This window comes from Boleophthalmus pectinirostris, unplaced genomic scaffold, assembly GCF_026225935.1.
Source record: "Boleophthalmus pectinirostris isolate CB_2022bp ecotype Guang Dong unplaced genomic scaffold, ASM2622593v1 HiC_scaffold_18, whole genome shotgun sequence".
Classification (NCBI taxonomy): Eukaryota; Metazoa; Chordata; class Actinopteri; order Gobiiformes; family Gobiidae; genus Boleophthalmus; species Boleophthalmus pectinirostris.
Window position 1 is genome coordinate 25,908,210 of NW_026571133.1, and position 24,479 is coordinate 25,932,688.

The 24,479-nt window shown below is 37.2% G+C and overlaps 1 protein-coding gene across 1 annotated transcript; it reads left to right on the forward strand.

Moving 5' to 3' along the window:
* Window positions 1–461: 461 nt before the first annotated feature.
* Window positions 462–24,307, forward strand: si:dkey-34e4.1 (carboxyl-terminal PDZ ligand of neuronal nitric oxide synthase protein). Its single transcript, XM_020921840.2, has 11 exons — window positions 462–852; window positions 1,850–1,918; window positions 12,988–13,080; window positions 13,162–13,220; window positions 13,667–13,775; window positions 13,853–13,973; window positions 14,331–14,485; window positions 15,864–16,025; window positions 16,378–16,570; window positions 17,145–17,427; window positions 23,082–24,307. Exons 1-11 carry the CDS (start codon window positions 748–750, stop codon window positions 23,605–23,607), a joined length of 1,875 nt encoding a protein of 624 aa, XP_020777499.2. The 5' UTR covers window positions 462–747; the 3' UTR covers window positions 23,608–24,307.
* The last annotated feature ends 172 nt before the right edge of the window (window positions 24,308–24,479 follow it).

Below are 24,479 nucleotides of genomic sequence, written 5' to 3' on the forward strand. Positions count from 1 at the left end.
TATATATATGTGTATATATATATATGTATATATATATATATATATATATATATATATATATATATATATATATATATATATATATATATATATATATATATATGCCTACTTGGCATTTTGTGCAACTTCAAACGGGAAGAATTGAAACGGCAAATGTTTTTATTTTATTATTATTCTCTTTTAGACTATAACATTGACTATCTCATGCCTACATTATTCTATTCTGAGACATTTTGCTTCTGTAACTGAAAATAATCAGGAAGACGAGTTTGAAATTGTACCCTCCCCAGGGAAGGACTCTCTTGAAGACATGGGCTCTCACACGCTTGCATTTTGCCTGGGAACTTTTCTCCAATAGGGGCTCGTTTTGAGCTCCTCGGAGGGGGAGACGGGTGATTGCCACCAACAGGACATGATTCAAAAATACCCACAGAGCAAAGCACATCACCTGCTGCGGACGGGGAGGTCAGAGCGTTTACATCAAACGCACTGGAGTTTTTCAAAGCGCATTGGGAGCTTTTGAGCAGAAGAAAAACATGGTGTTTGCACATTTTGGATCGTTTTCAAATCTACCGATTTGAGGACGGGACCTTCTGAAACAAAAACACAATGAGCTTCGTTCCCACGGGGAACTCACCAGTGGAGCAGTGCTGTCCAGACTCAGCGGATTACAACGCGAGAAAACCCGCCAATATTGCATCGTTTCATTGTTATTAAAAGGTGTTTTCCGCGTCAGTATCTTCAGAGATGCCTGCGAGGAACAGGTACAACCTGGTAGACGATCTGGCGGACTCCAGGATCCCGCTGCACAACGAGGAGGCTTATCAACACGGAATACATTTCCAAGCCAAGGTGAGATCAAGGATCCTCAGGCTAAGCCAACTTACACCGAAAGACTTGAAGGCAGTTGACAGTTGCACCTATGGCACAGACAAGGCGCAAGTTAATTTTTGTTATTACATGGGCACTTTTCAAGTGTTAAGTAATTAATTATTAGGCTATTTACAAGACTAAAACACTATCCTAAACTATTCAGCCTACTTATGTATGGTATAGGTCTATTTCATTAGGCACAGGCTTTTTGCATAGAATATTAAATATGCTTTAAACTTTTGGTTGAAACTGAATTGGCATTTTTTTAAAACAGTAGTGGGGCAAACTCTACTAGACCAGAGTTGTCTTGTGAGCTTTTAGTTATGTTATAATGCTGTTACCTCCTCAAAAACATGTTTCGTTTCATTCACACACATTTGAGTAACCCTTTATTATTAGTCTGTCTACATCTTAAAAGCTCAAAGTGCTCTATTCCACCTTGTGATGTCATGAAACAGTAGTTTTCATGTTATCTTTGATCTTTAGTTCAGTAGAGATTGGCAGTTCCAAGGCTGAAATTATACAAATGATTATAGTGAAAGTGTATGGAGTTTAAAAACATAGTGCAGCACTTCCTTTATTATCACATGACATCACAAGGTGGAACAGAGTATTTTCTGTTTGAGAGAAGATCTAAGCCTAATTATGCAGGGTTTGCATGTTAAACATGAGTGAATGAAACAAAACACAACTCCTGATATGTTTGTGATGAGGAAACAACATTATAACATAAATCAGAAAATAACCAAATATGGGACCCTTAACAGTGACATGACAGAGTCTTGGACAATGCCTAACATAGGCCTACATGTTGTCATATTATACAGTCATAGGCAAATAAACTATTATGAGTCTAAACCTAATCAAAGGCTTATGTTATTACCTGAAGTCATTGTATGTAGTCATAACAATTTGTGCATTATTAGCCTGCATTGTTTGTATTCACTGACTCTTGTTTTGTTGTAATTGGAAACAGTATGTGGGGAGTCTTGTGCCCAGGCCCAACAGTCGAATGGAAATTGTAGCTGCCATGAGGAGAATAAGGGTAAGAACTCATCATCAACCATTAGCGTCTGTTGCATTTTGTGCGGACCATATCAATAGCCAATGAAGAATAAGTAGGCCTATTATAACATTAGGTAAAAAGCTTGCCTAACCCTGTTTCATAGAGTTAGGCCACACATGATTTCCTTCTGTGTTATTATAGTGTCACAGTGAGTATCATGTTATATTTCTCCCACTCATCGTCCCCATGGACAAGCATTTATCCAGAGCTCCCTCAGAGCGATACTGAGAGCTGCGGTTACTTTGACAGTGGACCACAACAGGGCACATTGCTGCAGCTGAAAATGCAAATCATGTGGCAAGAAGCTTTGACATTCATGTGTGTTTTAATGTTAGGGAAAGGGGTGCACAATCCTATCTGTTTTGTGGCACAATGAGCACTTTTCAGAAACGTAGTGTTTATGAATGTATCGGGTGAGTGAAGTTTTTTTTTTTTTTTCTGAGAGACTGTTGCATGTATTCACCACCTTCAGAATATGCATAAGAAGAGTTGTTTAACTTAATCTGTGTCAGCCTGGGAAAATGCAACCTGCCAAAGGCCCATGACAGCATAGACAAATATGTATTTATTTGACAGGGAAAGCACAATAAATCATTGCCACCAAAGGTGACCAATGCCATGTACCATGTCTAGTCCCTGGTTAATTTGCGGTCCCCATCTCTGGTTACTTTGAAGGTTTTAATACAGAATATACTAAAATAAAACATTGAATGTGGAACTGATGATCATTGCATTGTTTTCTGTCCATAATTTTTATTATTTGGTTATGTATGAATATGTGAGAAAATCATAACTTGCATTTACAGCAGGGTTATTTTCATTTTGGATATTTTCAACATAGAAAATAGTATAGTAGTATAGAAAATGTAATTACTATTTATCTAACAATATCTAAGGTAAATATAAGTAACCTCAAGAAGTCTTATTACAGTATAATACAATAAGATTTGACATGTGAGACAGATAAGATTTTAATGTGAGACATTTACAGTAGTAGTAGTAATTTGTGTGAGTATAGGGCAGTGCTCTACAAAGTAAGGCATTTCTTTCAGATAGAGTGCATCTCTTTCCATGTACCCCTATTCTATTCAAAGAAACACACTTGTTTATTCATATCTGTTCTGTTTGTGTGTGTCTATAAGTAAGTTCCCAGAAGGGCTAAAGAAAGCCTTGGATCAATAATAAATAAGATGTTGGATGATGGGTATGCTTTTGTGTATGGAGGGCTTATTTTAATGGGTTGTATAGGAAAGATATGTTTAGATTTTTTATTTTATTTTTGCCAAGGTTAATAAAAGGAAACGCATAACTCATAAATAATTTCTACGTAGATAAAAATATTCTCTTTAATGGCACAAACCAAGCAGTGTTGAGTTTGCTAGTTGTTAGTTTTCTATTTGTTCTTCTTTTCAAAATCAAAATAGCCTTTAGAGGTACTACCCTGGTTCAATAGTCTTGGGAATACTATTTTTACCAAGCACTTAGCTCTATGTTTGAGTGGCATGTCTCGCAGTCTTGCTCCATTGTTGGAAGTGCAGAAGTTGGAGCATTATAGAGGGCACCAGTGTTTCCCATTGCCAAGTGGATGAATACTTGCTCTTTTTCCAACTTCTTCCCTCTCATTTTTTTTTGTAAACTGTACAGGGTGTCAGCAGACTTGTGTGTGATTAAAGAGAGCTATAGGGATGATAGCAGCAGCACTGGTTTTGGAGAATCCAGAAGGATAGTGGCACAGGGCTGGCAGAGTCGTAGTCCTTTCATCTTGTGTGGCTAATCGTTTTAGTCTCAGTCTATGGAAGAAAAAGAAGCAGCAGGAAACATGAGAAGAGACTGAGGAAGCTTTAGCATCATCTTTGAATGAGGGAACAGAACTGGACCAACCATGAACTGCACAAAGCATTTTGCAGACACTAGTTTACCTTCTTTCCTATTGTGAAATGAACCTACCTGTTCTTTTACAAGAATGATGCTCTTATTATTATGTCTCTCAGTTGTTTGGTGTGGACTTTAGACTTTGTGAACCAATTGCAATGATGCTTGCAAACCAATAATTAGTGATAAAAGGGCATTGTACAGGAGTATGTTTCTCACTAATGAAGAAACGATGAGGAGGGTGCTTTTGAGTCTCTCAAAAATATCCACTGCTCTCTACCTCCACACTAACAATGTTTATTTTCTCATCATACTGTCACCCTCCTCCAACCAAAATACTGTTGTTTTGGTCCATCTCTGGTCCCTCAGCGTTGACAGAAATAGATTTTAGGCTGAAGCAGGCTATGCATCTCTTTGCATTTTGATATTAATATTTACAATTTATATATTCAACTAATCACATTTAGTTGATTCAATGTTTCACTCCTAAATAAGTTTCCCTCACAGGTCCACCTCCTCCCCCTGCTGTCAGGAGATTTTCTAAAAATGACAAGACTTCAGGATTTAACCTATTGTCTCAGCTGCATGATAGGGCCTAGGATACTTGTTTGTTTACTTTTGGCTTTTTGAGACACGCTTTCTGATGCAACCCTCTTCCCATATCTGAGATCCTTACAAAACACATTTTAATGGTCTTGATAAAATGAAGGATATACTAAAAATACATATAGAAGGTGCCATACTGCTCATTAAATCCAAGTGTGTGTATGCTTCATCTGTGAGTGTATACTATTAGTGAGTTTATACTTTATCTGCTGGAGATAAATGTTTGAATAATCAATCAATGTCTTTGAAAAGTAAAAGGCAAAGAGAGTGACTGGATTTCTTATTAACAATGTAAACTCAATAAATGTGAATGATTTTATAGAGCATTAATATAGCTTACAGCAGAAAGTAAAGGAAAGTCCTTAATTGAATAGAAAAACAGTCTGTGCAAACAGCTGCATCAATCTTAACAATTTAATTTATTGCTTGCATGGCAATCCAGAAAAAGTTTAGTTTTATTCTTCAAAATTTGGCAACAAACTCATTTTCATTTGAGTGATATATTGTAAGCTACCGTAAACCACAGACTTAATTTACATAACAATAACTCAACACGCCTGTCCCAAAAAAACAGACTAGAAATGAGAGCACAGCTTGACTCCTGGGGCAGGGGGGTTTGGATCTATTGCACAGAGGCTTGTTGGTTAGGATATTTAGAGGAGCATGACACATAAGGGGCGAGCATTGCTTTGTCTTGTATCATGCTGGCTTAATGGCAGATGTACAAGTGCTGCATAGTGGTGACCTAAATGTGTTCAATTGAGAATCATGACTGGGCACCTCTCTGAGCATCTTATCATGCTCAATAATAATAATAATGCAGTGGATTTATAAAGAGCCCTTTATAGAGACACCCAAAGCACTTTACATTGCATTATTCATTCACTCCACACTCCGTGGTGGTAAGCTACTAGTGTTGTCACGATAATAACATTTCATTTCAGACTCGATTTCAGTACTAAAGAATTCACTCAATACTCAATACTGATATTAAAATTAAGATTAAAATTTGTTGTAATAGAATTTAATTTTCATTTACAAATAATAACACTTTCTTTATCTTAGTATGACATTTTTATTTATTTTCTTTCTGTACTAAAACAAAAAAATGTGTCCTGTTAATTTGATTTTATTCCATATCAATCCTGGTCAACCTGGTCATCTGATAGTTTCAATATTACTTTTAGAATCGATTAGTATCTGATTTTCAATACTTTAGACAACTGACAGAAGCAAGGCTGCCAAACTGTGCTATTAGCCCCTACAACGACCACCAACACTCGCTCGCACACACCACATTCATACTAGGCAATGTGGGTGAAGTGTTTTGCCCAAGGACACAACTACAATTTCCACAAGAGCCACTGCTGTTCCATTGTGGCACCTAGTATTCCCATCCTAATTCTAAACAGGCTCGCCTTTGCTTATCCTCCAAGATTTCAAAAAACCCAACCTATGTCAAAAATATATTGTTATACCATTAAAGACTTTTTCTATAGTGATCCACTGAGGCTTTGGTCACATGGTGGGCCTAACAGGGTGACCCTTCTGCCAGCCTTGATGCAAGCAGCCATCCCTTAAGGCAATGACTTTCAGTGCCATGGTCAAGTCCTAAGTAGCTTCTCATCCAACATGCCCTCAGAAAAAAGGCCAGAGTAATGCACTGAGCATTTCAGTACACCTCTATGGCCTTCAAACTGCCTAAGGGGATTTCTAGTGATTTTTTTGACCCAATCTTCTAGCGTTCTTATTAGCATCAACTACTTCAAATATTTTAAAAAATATATATAAACAAATGTAAAAAAAAAAAAAAAAAAAAGGAAACTATGTAGTATTTTAGACATGGGGACACATTTAAAGGAGAGTCCACTGTTGCTTCTCTCCATGGAAATGGAAAAAATTGCTTTGCTTTGTTTTGCTTAGAATGTTCCACAGTATGGCATTAAACTATCTGTATCTATAGGAAAGGTGTCACTCACCAGTTACATGTTAGATCTGTAGAGGAGCGACTTAAATAGTTATGTTTATTAAACATGTGAAGTATGTAAAGTAAAGTAATTGAACAATAGCTCATACAGTGCAGCATTTCAGCAGAGGCAAAAACATCTCCATGGAGGTGGTGAACTCCCCACAGACAGGTGAATAACCTGAGCTGTGCAATTTGATTTAGCATAATCTAAAAAAGCTGTAGGCAAAGCAGTAGGCATGACATGACAATTGCATTAACTCCCTCTTTACTGCATCACTAGACTAAAACAAAAATGTATATCTTGAATTTTTCACAATTTTCTTTATGCTACACTGATTTTCATTTGACTAAATTGGTTATTTGCCTCTCACATTTTTTTCTAATTTGAATACCAGCAAATGCTCAGTTGACACATTTTGCATTGCCAAGTTTGCAACATGATAAATTCTCTCTTTGCAGTGCGAGTGACTATTGTAGAAAGTTGTAATCACTTGAAACTTTGTGATGGAGAACCAGTAATGTCAACTGACTCATTACTTGTATGAAGAAATTGCTGCTTCTGAGCTGTCCTACTTTGAATGTGACTGCTCTAGCAGTACATGAAAGACTCACTTGTTTCTCACTTGTATCATTCACTGCTCAAACACAGCTCATGTTATTTATTTCATTATCTTCCTTGCTTTGATTTTTGTCTTAATTTGTATCTGTTATATTGTATTATATTTAAATAAGGAGTGTGGGGTGTTCGTAGTTTTTAGCTCAAATAAACATTAGACTGAGATCAGTGTAAGGTCCTAATTACTGTATCTTTTTCATCAAACTTTAATTTTAGTTGTGTAATTTGTTGAATCCTAAAATTTTAATTGACTCATCCAGATGCATTCATATAAAGTCATCATAAACAGAATATGTCCTCATTTTAAATCAGGCACAAGAGAGCACATTTTTGAGCAAAGCTAACCCAAATATTGTGCTCCAGTGGTCCCCACTGAACTGCTCTGAAGTTTCTGTCAGGGACTTTCAATTTTTTATGTATTGCTCTATTCTCGTGTTCTATTCTCTAAAATGGCTAATAGTTCTGTCTGGCTTACATAGCTGTATATGTCTCTGTGTGGCTATCACTTCAGACCTGATTTTAAATGAGTCTATACTTGTGAATGCAGTTTACTATAGACTTGTATATATTTTAGTAAGTCTTCAAAGTGGAAACTGTAATACTTTTTATTGAGAAACTGTTGGCATCAGTAAAGCTTCTAACAGAATAAGATATTCTCAAGCCTAATGTAATGTGGGGGTCTCATTGCAAGTCATTAATGTGCCCATCAGCACTGAGCCCATGTGTGAAAGCCTGATGGCTGCTCTTCTCCAAAAGTACGTGAATTTACTATAAAAAAGGCAATGTTGTAACTGTCTGAGTCTTAAGTAGTCTGCTGCCAAGGTTTTTTCCTGTATTTATTGACTCTCTTTGTGTCATGCCATCAGGGTATTAAAACTGAATTTCTAATGCAGGCAGCAACAGCCCCTGTGTTGTCAAACAATATTCATTAGTGTTATTGGGATAACAGCTTTATGAGTTTATGATTTTCTTATTTTGTAGGTTACAATTTCTTCCCTTCTTGACTTTGACATTGAATCACTAGTCAATCAGCCTGGCTCATCTCACTGTGCTCTCATAGAAGTCTTACCTCAGACCAGTCAGATTAGAGCTTTGTTGACCTCTTAATTACAGCCTATTGAGATTTTGGGGGCTTTTGGGTTGACAGATGGCATCCCTTGTCTCCCCATCCTTTGTTTATGTTGACTTTTAAGGTTCTTGATGTAGTGTTAGAGAAATGTCCAAGGTTGCTGAATATCTTTATCATTACAAAATTGCTTTAGTTTTATAAAATATTAGCTGTTAGCTTTGGGGTTGAGTTTGGTTTATAGATCAACCGGTATGAGATTTTTCATGGCCAATGTCGATACAATCCAGAGAAACCAAAGGCAAAAAGGTCTATTGATATTTTTGGGTCAATATATAGGGCAGATTTGGATTATTTAACCTAAAACTCGCCCTCAGCCCATTTTACCACAAACCTAGACCTGTGTAGTAGATTTTGTGCAGACCTTATGCATATTCTTTGGGCAGCTGAAAATAAAATATCCACCTGTCCAGGAGAGCCTAGCCTATACACTAAAAAATAAAATCAGCTGACTAGTATAGGCCTATCTTGGATCAAAAATATGGTTTTAAACTGACTTATAGAAACGTTGGGCCATTTATTCATAAGATATCTTATCACTGGTAACTCTGCAATGTCATTTCCAAGTAAGGAAATGCAAAAAATAAGATCATAAATGACTGTCAAATAAATACAAAATGTGATTTTTACATGATAAGATATTATGACTATGCATGAATACAAAACTGTAATATTTTTAATTATTGGAGCATTTAGCATTTTGCTAAACAGGTTTGTTTTATCGCCACTGCTATTATTGCTCCACCCATTTTAAATGGAAATCACCAATACACATATTTATTTCAGTGGTTTTATTCTTTCTCCTTTTTGCACCTTCTAGCTTCAAGTCTAGACTAAAGACTACAGCCAAAGTATTTAGTATGCTCAGGTTGTTCCTTTGTATTTCCTCCTTGTCCCATGTGACTAACCGGAGTAAGTGCAGTCGAAGCTGGGGACTGGCTGTCCTCTCTGTGTGCCCGTCAGAGAGGCGCTCAGGCGTGGGGCCATCCACAGTGTGAAGGAGTGGAGGGGAGGGGGGGTATGTTTAAGAGCACTTGGGCGCACTGGGACTCCTTCCTCTGACACGCTCTTTTCAGGTGTAGTTAACTCTCTCACCAAACACACTGTTCACAGAGGTGACCTTGCAGCTACACAGACTGCAATAACCAACCTGCTTATTATGCGTCTCAGCGGTTCAAAGAGGGCAAGTTGTGTTTCTCTCTTGTTCATTTGGTTTGATTTATTAACATATGCTACAACTGATCAATTCAGTCCGCCAAGCTGTAAACACACATGCAGTGTGAGAAAAAAAGAGCCTTTTACCCACAAAGAGCCAGCTGTTGGCAGATGGCAACAGTGCTGTGTCATTCATTGACAGCAGGGTACTTTTTCAAAACTTTTTTGAAACTAATCGATTCAGATATTGAACGCTAGAGAGCTACACCAATCTGGGGTATTGGGATTGGGTTTACAGCTAAAATATATTATTATAGCCATTCTTATTGAATACACAATAATTAGAAGGTCACATGTATATTTGTTCATTTAAACCTTTTACATTGTTTAAATTATTTAACAAACACTGGCTGATTTACAATGCCATTTGTTGTGACTCAGCACTCATACACAGTTGATAGAGGCAATAATTTTTTCAAAGCCAAATGGTTGTGATTGATTGGGTCACTGGTTCACATGTACAGAAAGTCAAATCTAATATTTATTTTATTCAATATTTCATCATGTAAGTCAGTTGAGAACTAATTTGCAAGTACATGCAGAATGCAAACACTCACACATCAGTCATACAGTGAATCGTAACATGAAACATTGAAAGATATAAAACATATAAAATTGATTATATAAAAGTTGAAGATATAAAAGTAATAAAACTGATCCTGGAAAATAATATGGATTGAATTTTTAAAAGTAGATAAAAGTAAAAACTAAGTTTTAAAGTCTGTTGTAGGTGAATATAATGTGCAATACATTAATATTAGGGTAGTCTCTTTGTATGTTTTACTCTACTTGGTTGTACAATGGTTAAAGATGTTATACTGTTACACTCTCATATGCTGTAGAATAAGTTGTAGGTGAAGAGAGTTGAAGAGAAGAGACATGGTGTTGGAGTTCTAAAAGGAGACATTTATTTACTATCACTACAGACCCAGCACCCAGAAACATGAACCCTGAAGAGGTTATAATAGTGTTGTACATTTCAGTCTAGCTATGCTTTCATTGTAGGGAGTATTATACCCCTCACGATGTAGGCCAAGATAACAAGGACTGATCTGGCAGTGAGTGTCTTCAGTATACCACAGAAATGGAATTTTTTGAACATCAAATGTGTGCTTTTTGGCTTTGGATCTGAAAATGCTTGCTTAGTCTGCATTATCACCACAACTCTTTTTATCTGATTTTTTAAAAAATTTATCTGCTGTTTTCAACAGTTGTACAGCAGTTTGCCTTTTTATCTGAACTTTCAACCGTCATTTTCGTGTGAGGTCACCAGGAAAAAAATTTAGTGAAATTCCTTCGAAGTCCTTAAATCTTGTGAATTGTATTGAAAGGGTTGCTAGGCTGCTGTGTATAGAACCCATTGTAAACTGTTGTATAGATTCTATGGTACTGCAGCAGGGAGTGTCTGTGACCCACAAAGCACCCTGCATTCCTCAGCTTTTTAGCACCCAAGTAGACTGGGGGTTCCTCTTATTTAATGTTATTCTGTTACAAGGAATCCAAAATTAGGACATTTTCATTATTACTTTTTCAAAGAATTGAGTGGGCCCCTTTTAATTCCAAAGCTACGGGATTCTAGAACAACTGGCGGTTGGCAGGTGCACAGGATTTGATGAATGTTAATCTCAAGCGTAACTATCTTTTATTGTAAAAGGTCACCATGCAGCTTCCTCTGCTAGTGTCTCCTCTTTTGCCCAGAGGGACCAGTCACAAGAGCACTGGCACTGTGCATGGGCGTGGTAGTTACCTAATGTAATGTGTGAAGGTTCAGTTCTGGTTAAAAAAAAAAAAAGCACTGGAACTGACTAACTTTATTAGGTTGATAATTTGCCTACTAAAAGTGGTTAGTCATAAGCTAATTTATGACTATTTGATTCAACAGCAATGTACTGTTTAGGATTTTTATGAAATGAAATTTCAAAAAACATAAATGATAGTTTTTATGTTCATTATTCATTCCAAACTGACAGTGAGTGGATTCAGAAGTCTCGATTATCAGTCCCAATGAGGTACAAATGAATCAGTCATTATATTGAGCAGAGCAGCTTTAGATTGATTATACCATGCTGCTGTGAAACTGTTGCACCATATTCCACTGTTATAGCACCATTCACATATTATTACTACCAAAATAACAAGCCATATCCCCATTTATTAATGCTTTCCTTTCTCTAGAAACCACAGCAAACCATATACATTTGCTATTTGTTTGGCTGTTTATTTCACATTTACTTTAGTTCAACCAGCTTACATAGCAGAGGAATGGTACCCTATTAAACAGTGGGAATTCAAAGTGAATTAAGGATTTCACAATTTTTTGTCAGGGTGTCAATAATTGTGAATAATTATCATAATATAAATTGTAATGCTAAATGTGCCTTCTCTTATACCGGAGAGCAATAGACATTGTTATTCTGTGAGCCACATTCATATTGGATTGCCTGGAAGAAGGAAGAAGGCTGAGAGAAATTTGTTACGCTGTCTGTGAAAATGATGAGTCGGAATGGCTTACGCACACATGTTCAAACTCCAGACACCAAAATTAATGTGTCGCAAACATATTTCTTTGAGAGTGATACACCTGGCTTTAGCGGTGAAATCCCACTGCTCACACTATAAGTTATTTTAAAAAATATATTTGACACTCATGAATTAAATTAAACTTAACAACTGTCACACATTACATGATGTTTAGTGTATCTACACATACAGAAAAATACAAAGAAATAAATATTACTGACAAAATGATGCCACTTCCATGAATTTGTTAAAACCTTTGCCTGAATTGAAGTCTGAATTATAGAAGAGCTGTTTTGACTTGGGCTAAGTGAAAATCGGTGTACAGCTGCTGCACAACAAGGCTAAAAGTCCACATTGGTACAGTCATTTTTGCAGTTTTAATTTTCTAAAGTTCATTAAACGTGTCTTTATGCAGACTTCTAAACCTGTTCTCATTTAATCAGCTCTCATGGGAATGGCTTCTGTATAATTAGCCTGAAACTTTCGTCACTATGGTTTCAAGAGAGGGAGAGACCAACTGACGCAGAGAATCACTGAGCAATGTGGCAACAGCTGATTTCAAATTAAATTTAAATTAAATTAAAATCTATTCCCAAATTGTGTGTCACACCCACAGCAAGTCCTCTCAGGCGAGTAGGCAGTTTTGATTAAACAGATACTTTTTTATCTTTAAGCAAGATGACTTCTTGGTACAGCCTTCATTACTTATGTGGTCTTGAGTCAGTCCCAGGGAGGAAACAAATCTCTGTGCTTTCCACCATTAAAGACAAGGGATTTAACCTCTTAATTTTTAGCTTTCTTTAACTTGGAATTATGCTGATTTAAGTGGTTGCTCATATGATATTCCTGCTTTCCTTTTACAGTCATTCAAGTGGACAGGTTTTAGGACAGAGTGCTTAGGCTGAAGTGAAATGTGTTACTCACTGAGTGTGGACACAGCTGTTGTACAGCAGATTGCAGACAGCAGCAAAATAGTCACCCGAGGCTACCTTTTCTATTTGATCTTTGTATTTGTTTAAATTTTTACATGTTAAGAACTACATGAAATCTGACCTTGTATCATCAGATTCATGAATTTCATGTATTGAACTAAGTTATGTGTTTTCTACTTTTTTTTTATATAGTACGAATTCAAGGCAAAGAATATCAAGAAGAAGAAAGTAAGCATTGTGGTGTCCGTCGATGGAGTCAAAGTGGTACTCAGAAAGAAACAAAAGGTATGTTACCTCATGGTAATTACAAGACATTACCTTCATGACCATTTTAAAGTATTGTGTTTTTATTTTGTTTCTTGACAGAGGAAAGAATGGACATGGGATGAGAGCAAGATGCTGATCATGCATGACCCTATATACAGGTTAGATGTGTGTCTTTCTCTGGTAACTGTTCTTTTAGCTTCTTTATTAGTCTATTGTACAAGTTTGCATTAGAGCTTGGCAAAAATATAACTCACTTTTCAAGGAATGTCAAAGATAAATGATGAAGTTATAACTTTGCTCCCTCATTTTACCTTATGAGACTTCATTCATGCCACGCAGCAAATTTGGTAATGAATAATCCATGGCCTGTAGCATGTGCATATAGTTAACATCCCATTTGCTCTTCTAAAAATAGGTGCATTTAAATGTATGGCACTGAAATGGTTGCATAAATAACTAGCAATAAGTTAGAAACATTTCCAAGCAATTTTAAAACAGATGGTAAAATAATTAATTATTAGACCCTTGCAGTGTGCCTCAGTGCTGGGTTATACTGTAACTTATGGACAGGTCTATGAAAGTGTTTTCCCATTTGTTTTTACAGAATCTTCTATGTGTCTCATGACTCTCAGGACTTAAAGATTTTCAGTTACATTGCGAGAGATGGCTCCAACAATTCTTTCAGGTGTAATGTTTTTAAATCCAAGAAAAAGGTAAACCCACTGGGATTTAGTTGTATGCTATTATTTGATATAGTAAAATAAAAATGTAATAATTCTTTATTTGACAGACCCAGGCCATGCGTATAGTCAGAACTGTGGGACAGGCCTTTGAGGTGTGCCATAAAATCAGTCTGGAGCATGTTGAGCAGGATACAGACGGACAGGCAGACGGACACAATGACAATGAAGGTAAGATATTCAGCAATCTTATTTATGAAAAAGCAAATATGACATTCTTTTATCTATAGTAATTAGACCAGTTTGCTTGCTTTTCATTTGCTACATTTTCAATGATGAAGGTTTACCCTCTACAAAGCAAATTGAAGTCTGCAGCAATGTCAGTAGTAATGAGTGTAATTTGTCCTCCTAATGGTCTCTTGTCGCTGCACACTGAGTTGGAGATGTGTGATAGCACATTGTGGGGTCTGTATTTCCTGTTGTTGTTTCCCAAATGCATGGTGCCTTTGTTTATTTGTTCTTCTTCGTTGCACCTCTTGTGTTTAAAGTGCTGTCAATGTTGTTATTGTCTGCAATGTTCCCAATCAGGTCATGAGCTGACAGGAGCCGACCAAGGGGACACGGAAAAGAGTAACATCGAAGGAAAACAAGAAGAGGGACCTTCGGAGAGTGAGAAAGCAGTCAGTGAAATCCTGCAAAGCTTGGCAGAACTTAGTGTGGTCAGACCTGGACAGACCATAATAGTAAGACAAAATACCTTTTGGACAATAAACACATTTGCTTTTTTTTGCAAAATAGGTAGGTTTGATAAAAGCACTAAAGTTACTTGTACTGTTTTTAGGAAAGTTACAATATTTTTTAGATTTTTTTAAAATTTGGAATATTGTTGAAGGCATTTGACTTTATGTCTCATGCCAGATGTAAGGATAGCATCCGGGTTTCCTACATTTAAAATATTTGTATCTTTCTGCATTGCCTTCTAAAGGACATTAGCCCTGCTTTAATTCATTGCTTTGGCCATAGCTGTGTTTTGATGCTCTTAGCCGGGCATACTGTTGCCAAATGGCTCATTGCACTACAGAAGTGCTTTGTCATCTACTGCAGTACCTGGCCAAATCTTTGAGTGCACTGCACAGTGACTAATCACAGCTGACATGAAATACTTAAGGAAGGAAGGGTTGGGGATTTCTTTTCTAAACTGTAGCATTAGAGGGAGATACATTTGAAATTTGGTCTACATATCTACATTAAGTTATGGGCAAGTTGTTTGGTGGTTTTGCTGGTATCTATGGTAAAGATATTTAGTCTTTGTAAAAAGAGAAGACTAAAATATTCCCACTCGCTGTTATGGGGGTTACCTAATCCCCAAAACCATAATCCCATAAAGGGGGTTCAGAAACATCTGCTCAGAGGAGATAAGCAAAATCATGGGACCAGGGTAGAGGAGAGAAAACAGGGGAGGATGGAGAGGTACAGGGAGCTGAGCCACACAGAAATGGGCAATGTCTCACCTAAACATGTAAACTGCACTAATTTATTTTTTGGTTACATGATTTGACACTATATTAGGAAACTGGATAATAGAGCATAATGTATGTGTGGTAACTGTTTCAAAAACATTTAGAGATTCAAGTCTGCTATTCCATTTTCTGTTTCAACTTTGACCCTTGTAATAATACGATGGACAATTGTACTAGAAAATGTATTTCATTATATTTGCTGGTGTTGCTCTTTATTATGGTGTACTACTGTGCCCCCTTGTGGTTTTGCAAGTGTGTTACAATAGTTTGGCTTCAAAGCCTAGAACAACGTCAAACACCCACTACATACACCTTTAAATTCGAACATTTTAAGTAGATGGTCCAGACCCTGCTTAAAATGTAGGTGTTGTTTCTAGGGATAAAAACTGAGCTAAACTATGTCAGTTAAACCAGCTAAACTCAAATTGAACAAACCCTGAATGGTCTAACTCTACTCCAAACCTGTTTTCTGAAATGTGAAACTCTGAGTTGCTCTGAGTATGATAACTCTGAGTCAGAAATTAGTTCAACCTGCTTTGTGAAATAGGGCCCTAGTCAAACAAAAAAAATTTAACAGTGTTGTTTGTGTTTGTGTTACAAGGATTTTGACAGGGGTTCTGTCTTCACTGTAACGTCACAAGGCGTTACTCCCAGCAGCCCTTGCTCTCCGTCCCTCACCCCTCTGGCATCACAGCACTATCTGCAGCTTTTACAGCAACAGCTACAGCAGCAGCAGCAACACACTCAAGTGGCTGTGGCACAGGTACAACATTGTAGTTATCAGACATGTATTCAATGTATTCTTGAATCCTTTGCGAGATTATTAAGAATGTGACACATGTAAGAATGAAAATATCTTCATTGTTATATCACTCACCTTGTATGAATTCCCAGCACCAGCCTTCAAGGGGAAATAACAGCTGGCCTGATATGCATAAACTACACATGTTTACCCACTAGGGGGCATACCCACTACACGTATGACAACTTTCAAGAACGTGCAGTAGTTTATGTGGCCGTGCTCTAACTTTCAAAATCCAAATCCATTCAGTGAATATATAAAGCATTACCCCTAAATCTATTAAGTGTATTAATAAAGAGATGTTTGTGTGCAGGTGCAGTTGTTGAAAGACCAAATGGCAGCAGAGACAGCCGCTCGTATGGAGGCACAGGCCCGAGTGCACCAATTACTGCTGCAGAACAGAGACCTGCTCCAGCACATAACTGTCCTGGTGCAGCAGCTCAAAGAACTGGAAGCACAGTCACCAAAAACACCCACACCACCAGGACATAAGTCTACTGAGCATGGTGAGTTACATCTGTGTGCTTTAAGTGGATGCAGTTGACTTAGCTTTTATCATAATAACTATAGACTGGAAGTCTAGATGAGTGCTGGAAAGAATTAAAGCCATGCTCAAGGCTGAAGCAACAATATAAATGCAAATGCACAATGATAATAAAGATAATACGGACTGATGGAAAAACCGCAGTGACATTTTGTTCTTACTAGAGAAAGGAAAAATTAGGTGAAATACCTCAATATAATATTTTTTACATGTTTGTTTATTTACAATAAGCACTGTCTTTTATGGGTTTTATTATCTAAATTCAAGTTGTTGTTGTTTTTGTTTTTTTTACAAAAATGTAACAAAAATGTGTATAGAACATTTACCTTAGTTCAGAATTTAATAAGCAGAAATATAATATATATATATATTATTAGATGTGCACGAAAAACACTTGAGAAAACAAGAAAACATCTTGTATGACCCTTTTTTGTTTATATGACCCATAATGATCTAATAATGTTGGCAATAGCAAATATGTGAGGTCCTCTGCAATTCTGTAATGACTTTTGGTGTCTGCATTTTATGTGTGTTAGATGGGCCAGCATCGATCAAACCATTATCGCTGAACCTGAAGGATCACTACAGCAACTCCCTGGACCCTCTCATCTCCTCCATTTCATCTTGGTCTGTCTCTCCTGGTCCAATGGACAGTGCAGAGTCGTACCTGAACCTTCTCAACCTCCACAACAGCAATAAACCAGAGGCTGCACTCACCAGAGACCCTTTTATTAAGGCCAACAGCGCCGCAGACAATAAAGAGACCAGTAATGAGATCGTACCATATACATCGCGGAACTCCACCAGCATGGATGAAAAGTAAGACACAATTATATACATTCAGAAAATCTATTTGCTATTATTATTACATGTAAGGATGACAATTCAATCATAACCCACAACTCTTCATCCACGTACCTGTTTATGAACGCGTTTTTGTGCGTGTGTGCAGATGATTAGCCTTGCTTATTTAAAGATGCACAATAACGTTTCGGTCAGAAAACAGACAGATTTAATCCCATACTGTGAAATATTTCAGACAAAGCAATAACATCTCCATGGAGAAAAGCAGGTAGCAGAGCCTCCACCAGAAATCTTACACAATGCACCTTTGAGCTTTCCCCAGAACAGAATGTCTTCCCACCCTGAGTGACTGAGGAGAGATTTAACTATCCACAAATGTTTAATGCACCTTTGAATGTCCACAAAAGCACTTCAAAAGAGCAATGCATGATTTTCCATTTCATTATTGTTTTTAAGAAAGTACACAGACATCCTCTACATACTTTTGAATCCACAATAAGGTTAATGGCTTGTAGTGTTATAAGAGACAATAAGCGCAACTCAGGAAAATATCCAGCAGCTAATGCAAGCTGTAATCAGGGGACTGCAGATACATTAGGGCGGAGAATCAGAAAGTTATACCAAAAATACTTTTACCTTTTACTTTTTTCATACTTCTTGTATGAAGTTTGATATAAGCAGACGTATTAAATGTATTTAATAAATTGTATTTATTTATGAGTTTTTATTTTTATGAGTTTATAATCTCCTTGAATCACATCAAAATAAGTTAAAAATAAAGGAAACCAAGAAGTCTTAAATAAATCAGGTAGCTTCCAGTTTTGTCAAGTTGCTGTGTACAGTTTTGTATCATGTTTTGCATATTGGGAATTGTTGTGGGAGCATGGGTGACGTGAGCGTTGCACAGAATGTTATAGCTAAATGTAAGGAGAGTTTTTTGAGTATAGGGCCCGGGATAGATCACTCAAATACTCATGCATGTATGGATGGCATCTAAAACCTCTTCAGGTATGGGGAAACCTCTTGATGAGAAAATAATGTTATAACATGGAAAGCTAAAAAAAAATGTTTTGCGTAATTAATCACATATGTCCCCGCAGTATTTGACTTGAGTATGTGAATTACAGTTGTACTCTTAAACACTTAAGATTGTTGAACCTAACCCAAAACGTTGAACCTAAATTAACGTGAGAAAGATGGAGGCAAAGGGACAGAGGGGCATCTGTTGTTTCCATCACAGTATTATGTTCCCGTGGGTGTGTGTAAGCAGAGGCCTTAATACTCCTTTTATTGTTATTAGTATTATGTAACAGCTTTCTCTCTTTGTTTCCAATTTACTTTTGTTTTTCGTCCATATAAAAATTACGTCAATCTTGAAAATATAATTTTGCTATAGAAAATACGTAATGATGTTGCCCATATACACTAGACATTCAACTTAATATATATTGTGCTTTTTTTCTGAATGTCTGTATGCATTTTAAAGTATTTTTAACTCTGGATTATTCCAACTTGATTGGTCCCTCGTACTTTCTACCACATCATGGTACATTTTTATTGCCTCCATTTGGTGTTGTTTTCAGGATATCCCCAGCGAATCAATGTTTACTGCCTGAGTGGCCTTTATTTTATGTTCCTTGCACAAGAAGGCAGATACCTTTTTTCCCTCTCGCTTTATTACCTCCCTTAACAAATTGACGCTCTATAGGACAATTCAAAATATGGATTATAATGTTTGACTTTAATAATAGACCAATCCCTTTGTGTCTATAGATACACTTCAGAAGTAATTATACGCAGGTAATTGACTTCAGAGAAAGGCAAAGACAGATCGGTATTGGTTTTAATTATGGGGTACCGTTTGATTTTTTTTCGATACCAGTACTTTAACAATACCTGCTTTTTGAAATTAATGGCCAGTATTATTAATAAAGTACTTTTCAATCCTTGAATTACTTTCTAACTACGTTAATTCATATATTAAAACAGAGTATGCTACTATACGATGCTCAGTTACAACTTCATACAAATGCGCATACAAATGAACCAGAGCGCGCAGGATTTACACGCGCTTAAGTCCCACTTTTGTTTTCTTCGTATACCCCTCTTTAAATTAAAGGCAGCGCACGAAGCACGTGCTCTTTGTTTTGATAAGTAACTTTACGCTTGTACTGCGCGGTTACCTGGACGGAGGAAGAGGACTATGGAGAACTTTACGCGAACTCGTTTGGCTGCGTCTTTACGCACACGGCGCCACGGTGGATATATACACCACATTTGTGAATTACGCTTTTACCTGGAAAGAGGAGTAGGACGATTTTGGCAGAGTATTGGTTCATATTATCAGTTTGGCTTCAACTTTACGCATTTGGCTGCGTCTTTACTCAGAGACACGCTCCACACTGGATATTACCTCGCTTATTTGGGACCAGGAGTTTGGTTAATGTTACCTGTTTGGCTTCAATTTTACGCGGGCTCTACAAACTGAATAGGTGTGGATTTACGCACTTTGAGGCACGGTAAAGGATTGGATGTGTTTTCGGGTGGATCTAAGTTTCAAGCTGCACGCTGTTACTTCATCTCTCCTGTTTCATCGGTAAGATGACACTGCGTTTTGTACAACTACGTTAAACGTGAGCGCAGTTTTTGCCTTTGAGTTTGTTTAGGGCGCAGTCATAATACGTGAGCACCTGCGCTGCTGTTAAATTGCTACGGTGTATGTATTGGCTCCTTGACGCTCGCATTAAAGCCAAGGAACCGAAAGTTGTCACTGAAAGAACGTGAGTTTTACCTTTTTGGTACGTTTTCGGTACCCATCCCTATATAGCACTGCACCGTCTTATCATTATCATAATAGTGTGTTGGTCAGTCCTGTACCAGTCCCGTACCTCGTTGTTTATCAGTAATTCAATTGCCACAGATTGTATGTGATTATAATGAAGGATGTTTGCAGGCGTTGGGTTGAGTTTTCCCATGCCTAAGTGCAAGAGAAAGTCTAGTAACAAGACTCGTTTATTCCTTAAAGTTAAGTTAGAAATAATTTTTTACTTGTGAAATTAAGGACTATTAGACACTGTTTATTGTCCTTTTTACATTGCATGTACTGTGGTTTATAGATTTGTTCCATTAGTGAGATATGTTTAACATTATATAATTGAGCGCTGTGTCAGAATAGTTTCCCAATCGACTTGGGCTTGTTTGGACTAGCTCATAAGTAATTAATTTCAAGCACCTTTCACAAATAAAATCACAAAGTGGTTTACAAACTACAAATAGATCAAACATTTGGATTTAGATTGTTAGAGCAGAAACAATATTAAAGCTTTTAAAAGTTAAGTTTGAGTTAAAAAAACTTGCAGCAGCACTTTAGGATGAGGATTTGTTTAAAACATTACTATAAAAAGATGTTCTGGTAGAAAGTCCAAGGTTCAATTCCCAGATAAGAAATTATATTTCTGGGTAGGTTTCCTGTGGGTGGTCCGATCTCCCATACCTCCAATAACATGCAGGTTACCTGACCTTTGCAGTTTTGTTGCACAATGCATATGTATAATGAAAAATAAAGGACTTTACCTATTCAAAAACAAAGATTATATTATCGAAAATTTGTGGAAGTAATCTTTTGAATTCGAAATTTGAAAACATAGTAATTCAATTCTCTTCTTGTCCCTCTCTTTGGCACAGGTGCGAGGACCCTTTTGTGCTTTTCCTCCTTCTCATATAGCCATCCCCTCTGTCTGTCACTGTCCTAACATACATACGCCTGCTGCTGCCTTAGTCTACAGTTAATACACTCCATCATGTCCCCCTCCCTGTCCCTCTGATCATGTGCTGCACCAGCCTGGGGAGCCCCATGCCACAGCTCGCTCCTCTCTCTCCTCATATCCTCCATCCTAACAGCCCTCTCTCTTGCTTCTATGTGAGTATAACTAATGACGTGCCGCATGCAGAGCTATCTCCCTGGTCTGTAGCATGCATGGGGCATGTGCTAGTGAACCATGTGGGTGTCTCGTCTGTGGCCCTAATCACTGCATAACAAGATCCATTTAAATGCAGATATTGATGTGCAAATTTATAACCATATTAGCATTTGGCTAATCAGAGGAGTCATGTCATCAGCACAGCCACACTGTGTTTTCCACACTTTTTTGTGGCGGTAAGACAGAAGGAGAGAAATAATGCACCCCCAGTTGCACTCCATTTTGGTTTATATATGAAAGTATAAGTGTGTGTTGGAATTTGCATGTTTATTCTGTAGTTCTGTCATGGATAATGTTCTGTGTGCAAGGCACAAAGATATAGGCTGAAATACAAAAATATATTCACTACTCAGGAAGAAACATTTTCCCCCCATGTAGTAAGAGACATGATTTCAAAAGAATTCAAGTCAAAAAGTGATTATAAATTATATTACATTATTATATGCACTGTAGTTCTAACATCACCTGATGCAGGTAGCAGAGGCTATATAAAAACATGATAAAATAAGAAAATTACTTGGCAGAGTTTGAATATAACTTGAGGAGGAGGCCAAACAATGAATAAGGAAGCCAAAGAGAGAAAGGACAGTGCGTGACAGAAGGAGAGTGCTGAGTCAGCTTATGAGAAAAAGGTTCCAGGCAAAGACATTCAACACTAAAAAATCAGAGACCAATAAGGCTTTTACAAATAGCTGTGAGAACAGAATTGAATGTAAATGTATTCATTGTATGATGTGCTTCGCAGAACAGATGTTTGAGGACATCTTATATAAGGAATAATGCATTGTGTTTCATCTAATCAATGTGCCATTTTAATATATTTTTTTCTACTCAATTAATCAAATTGTATGTATGTGATTAGAAAACTCTGGGAACATCTACTTTATAGGATGGAGGACTTGTTAGCAGGTTTTCGTCTGTTTTTTTCCCTCATGAGAGTAGTAGTAAGCGGGCAGATGTTCACACAGGCTGTTATCATGGTATTCTGCTGTATAATCAGGGAGGCTAATGTACTGCTATTTATTTCTGCTGTGTGCATGTGTGTTTCTGGTGTCATCCACGAAGGAGGGTTAAGCCTCCAGCTCTTTCTCACTTCCTTAGGACCCATTTTCTCCACAGGGAGCTGCGGAGATGCATAAAGCTGCTAGATAGACCAAAACAGCAGGTTGTAGCCGCAGAGGAGGATTTGTGTCTAGTGAAAGCTAACATCACACTGTGTTCATTTTATAGGCAGTTTTGTGAATGCTATTAGAAAGATTGTTCCTTGAGGCTTATTTTGACTGTCTTCATGAGAAAATGACTATAAACAGAGAGAAAACATCTATAAATCATGACTATTCCTCTATAATTTTGGTACCTTTAGTCTCTGGATCAGTACATATGCCACTCAGTTTTGTGCTAGCTGTCCTATTATCTACAGTGTTTTTGCATACAGAAATAATGCAATTTAATTTAATTTATTTACATGGATACACAGGCAACTCAAAATGATACTTCTGCTCTCATATAGTTGTTATATGGTTTTTGGACAGATTTTTCAATCTCATCGGATAAAAGTTGCTGGAATATGATAAATATGGCATAGAAGGCAATATAAACTCAAAGCAATGTAAACTCAAACTTTTGCAAATTTGTGTTAATGATTTATAATGTTATAATATGTTTTATATCTTTTAATGTTCTTGACAGGTGTCCAATCCCCAAACTTGACCCTCCTCCCCCGTCTATGAGTCGTAAACGAGCCAGTAGGACCTTGTCTCCAAGTTCAGACACCGTCTGCGCGCCGCTGCCTCTGGAGGTGAGCGCTAATGATGACGCCCCCAGCCGCTGCAGCAGTCTGTCCTTCCCCGACATTACCCCGAGCCCTCTGTCCTCCGGAGACTTCCACTCCTTCAGTAATGGAGAGACCAGCTCCTGCTCCACCAGTGAGGACTCTGGTGTGCGCTCAGAAACCAAGTCGCTGTTCTCACCCCTGTGTGACGATGACAACCTGTTTGGAGAACGAATGACATTTGTAATTGCTACAAGTGGCTGTGAAAGTCCCCCTGAGGAAAGAAGAGAAAGCAGTAATTCTCCATCTGAACTGAAATCAGAACATCTGAGCTTAGACTCAGAACAGTCCAATATGAATGACACCTGCCTCCACATCAGTTTCTCCGATGAAGAGCTGCTAGATAGCAACCAGGAGACAACAAATGTCCCTCAGAGGGGTTAGAAAACTACTACTGTTTTTATCTATGCCATATTCACCTGACACATTCACTTATTACAATATCATCTCAGATTGCAATATTTTCTTGTATTATTCTGATAATAATAGATAATGAAAAGTATTAGTATTTTTGTAAGGGAATTTATGATTTAGTTTACATTTTAGGTCATGTTGAGAAGGTAATTGGTATGTAGCTTCTCTTGCACTGTTAAAATCACATTATTTGAGTACATGTAGCACATTAAATACTTCGTGTTTGGTAGAACATTTAGGTATAGACTGGAGCCTCTGGCATCTGATAAACCTGTCCACTGGGGGTCATCAGTATGTTCATCATGGAGATCTGGCTAATTTAGTTTATGGGTACAGCTCACATGCTCAGCTCTGCAGGTTTTGGCACACGTATGTGTTCATCATTGTTGTGTGGCACTATAGAAGGGATATATGCTTTCAGGCAGCATTTCAGTCACATTTATTGCTTTGTTACATTCTGACAACACAAAGCATAATCTAACAAACACAAATTTTATAATTTTTAAACATAAAAAGATGTCAAAACCTGTTGGCCAAAAGGGAACACAATTTCTACTTGTTTTAGACACATTTTGTACTACTTTGTTATTGTGGACTGACTATCACGCTCCAATTATAAGGCTAGAGATATTGGGAAGCAATTTCTGCAACACACCGAAAGAGTGATGAATAAAATGGGAAAACTTGCGTGTTTTTTGGTTGTTTTTTTTTACTTTGTTTTCAGAATTATTAACAATTTTGTCACTTATAAAGGGAGCCTTGTAAGTCGCAATTGTACTGACAGAAATAAAGAGCCCTGTTTCATGATAATCTTCTGCAGATGATAAATACAGTAAGAGACA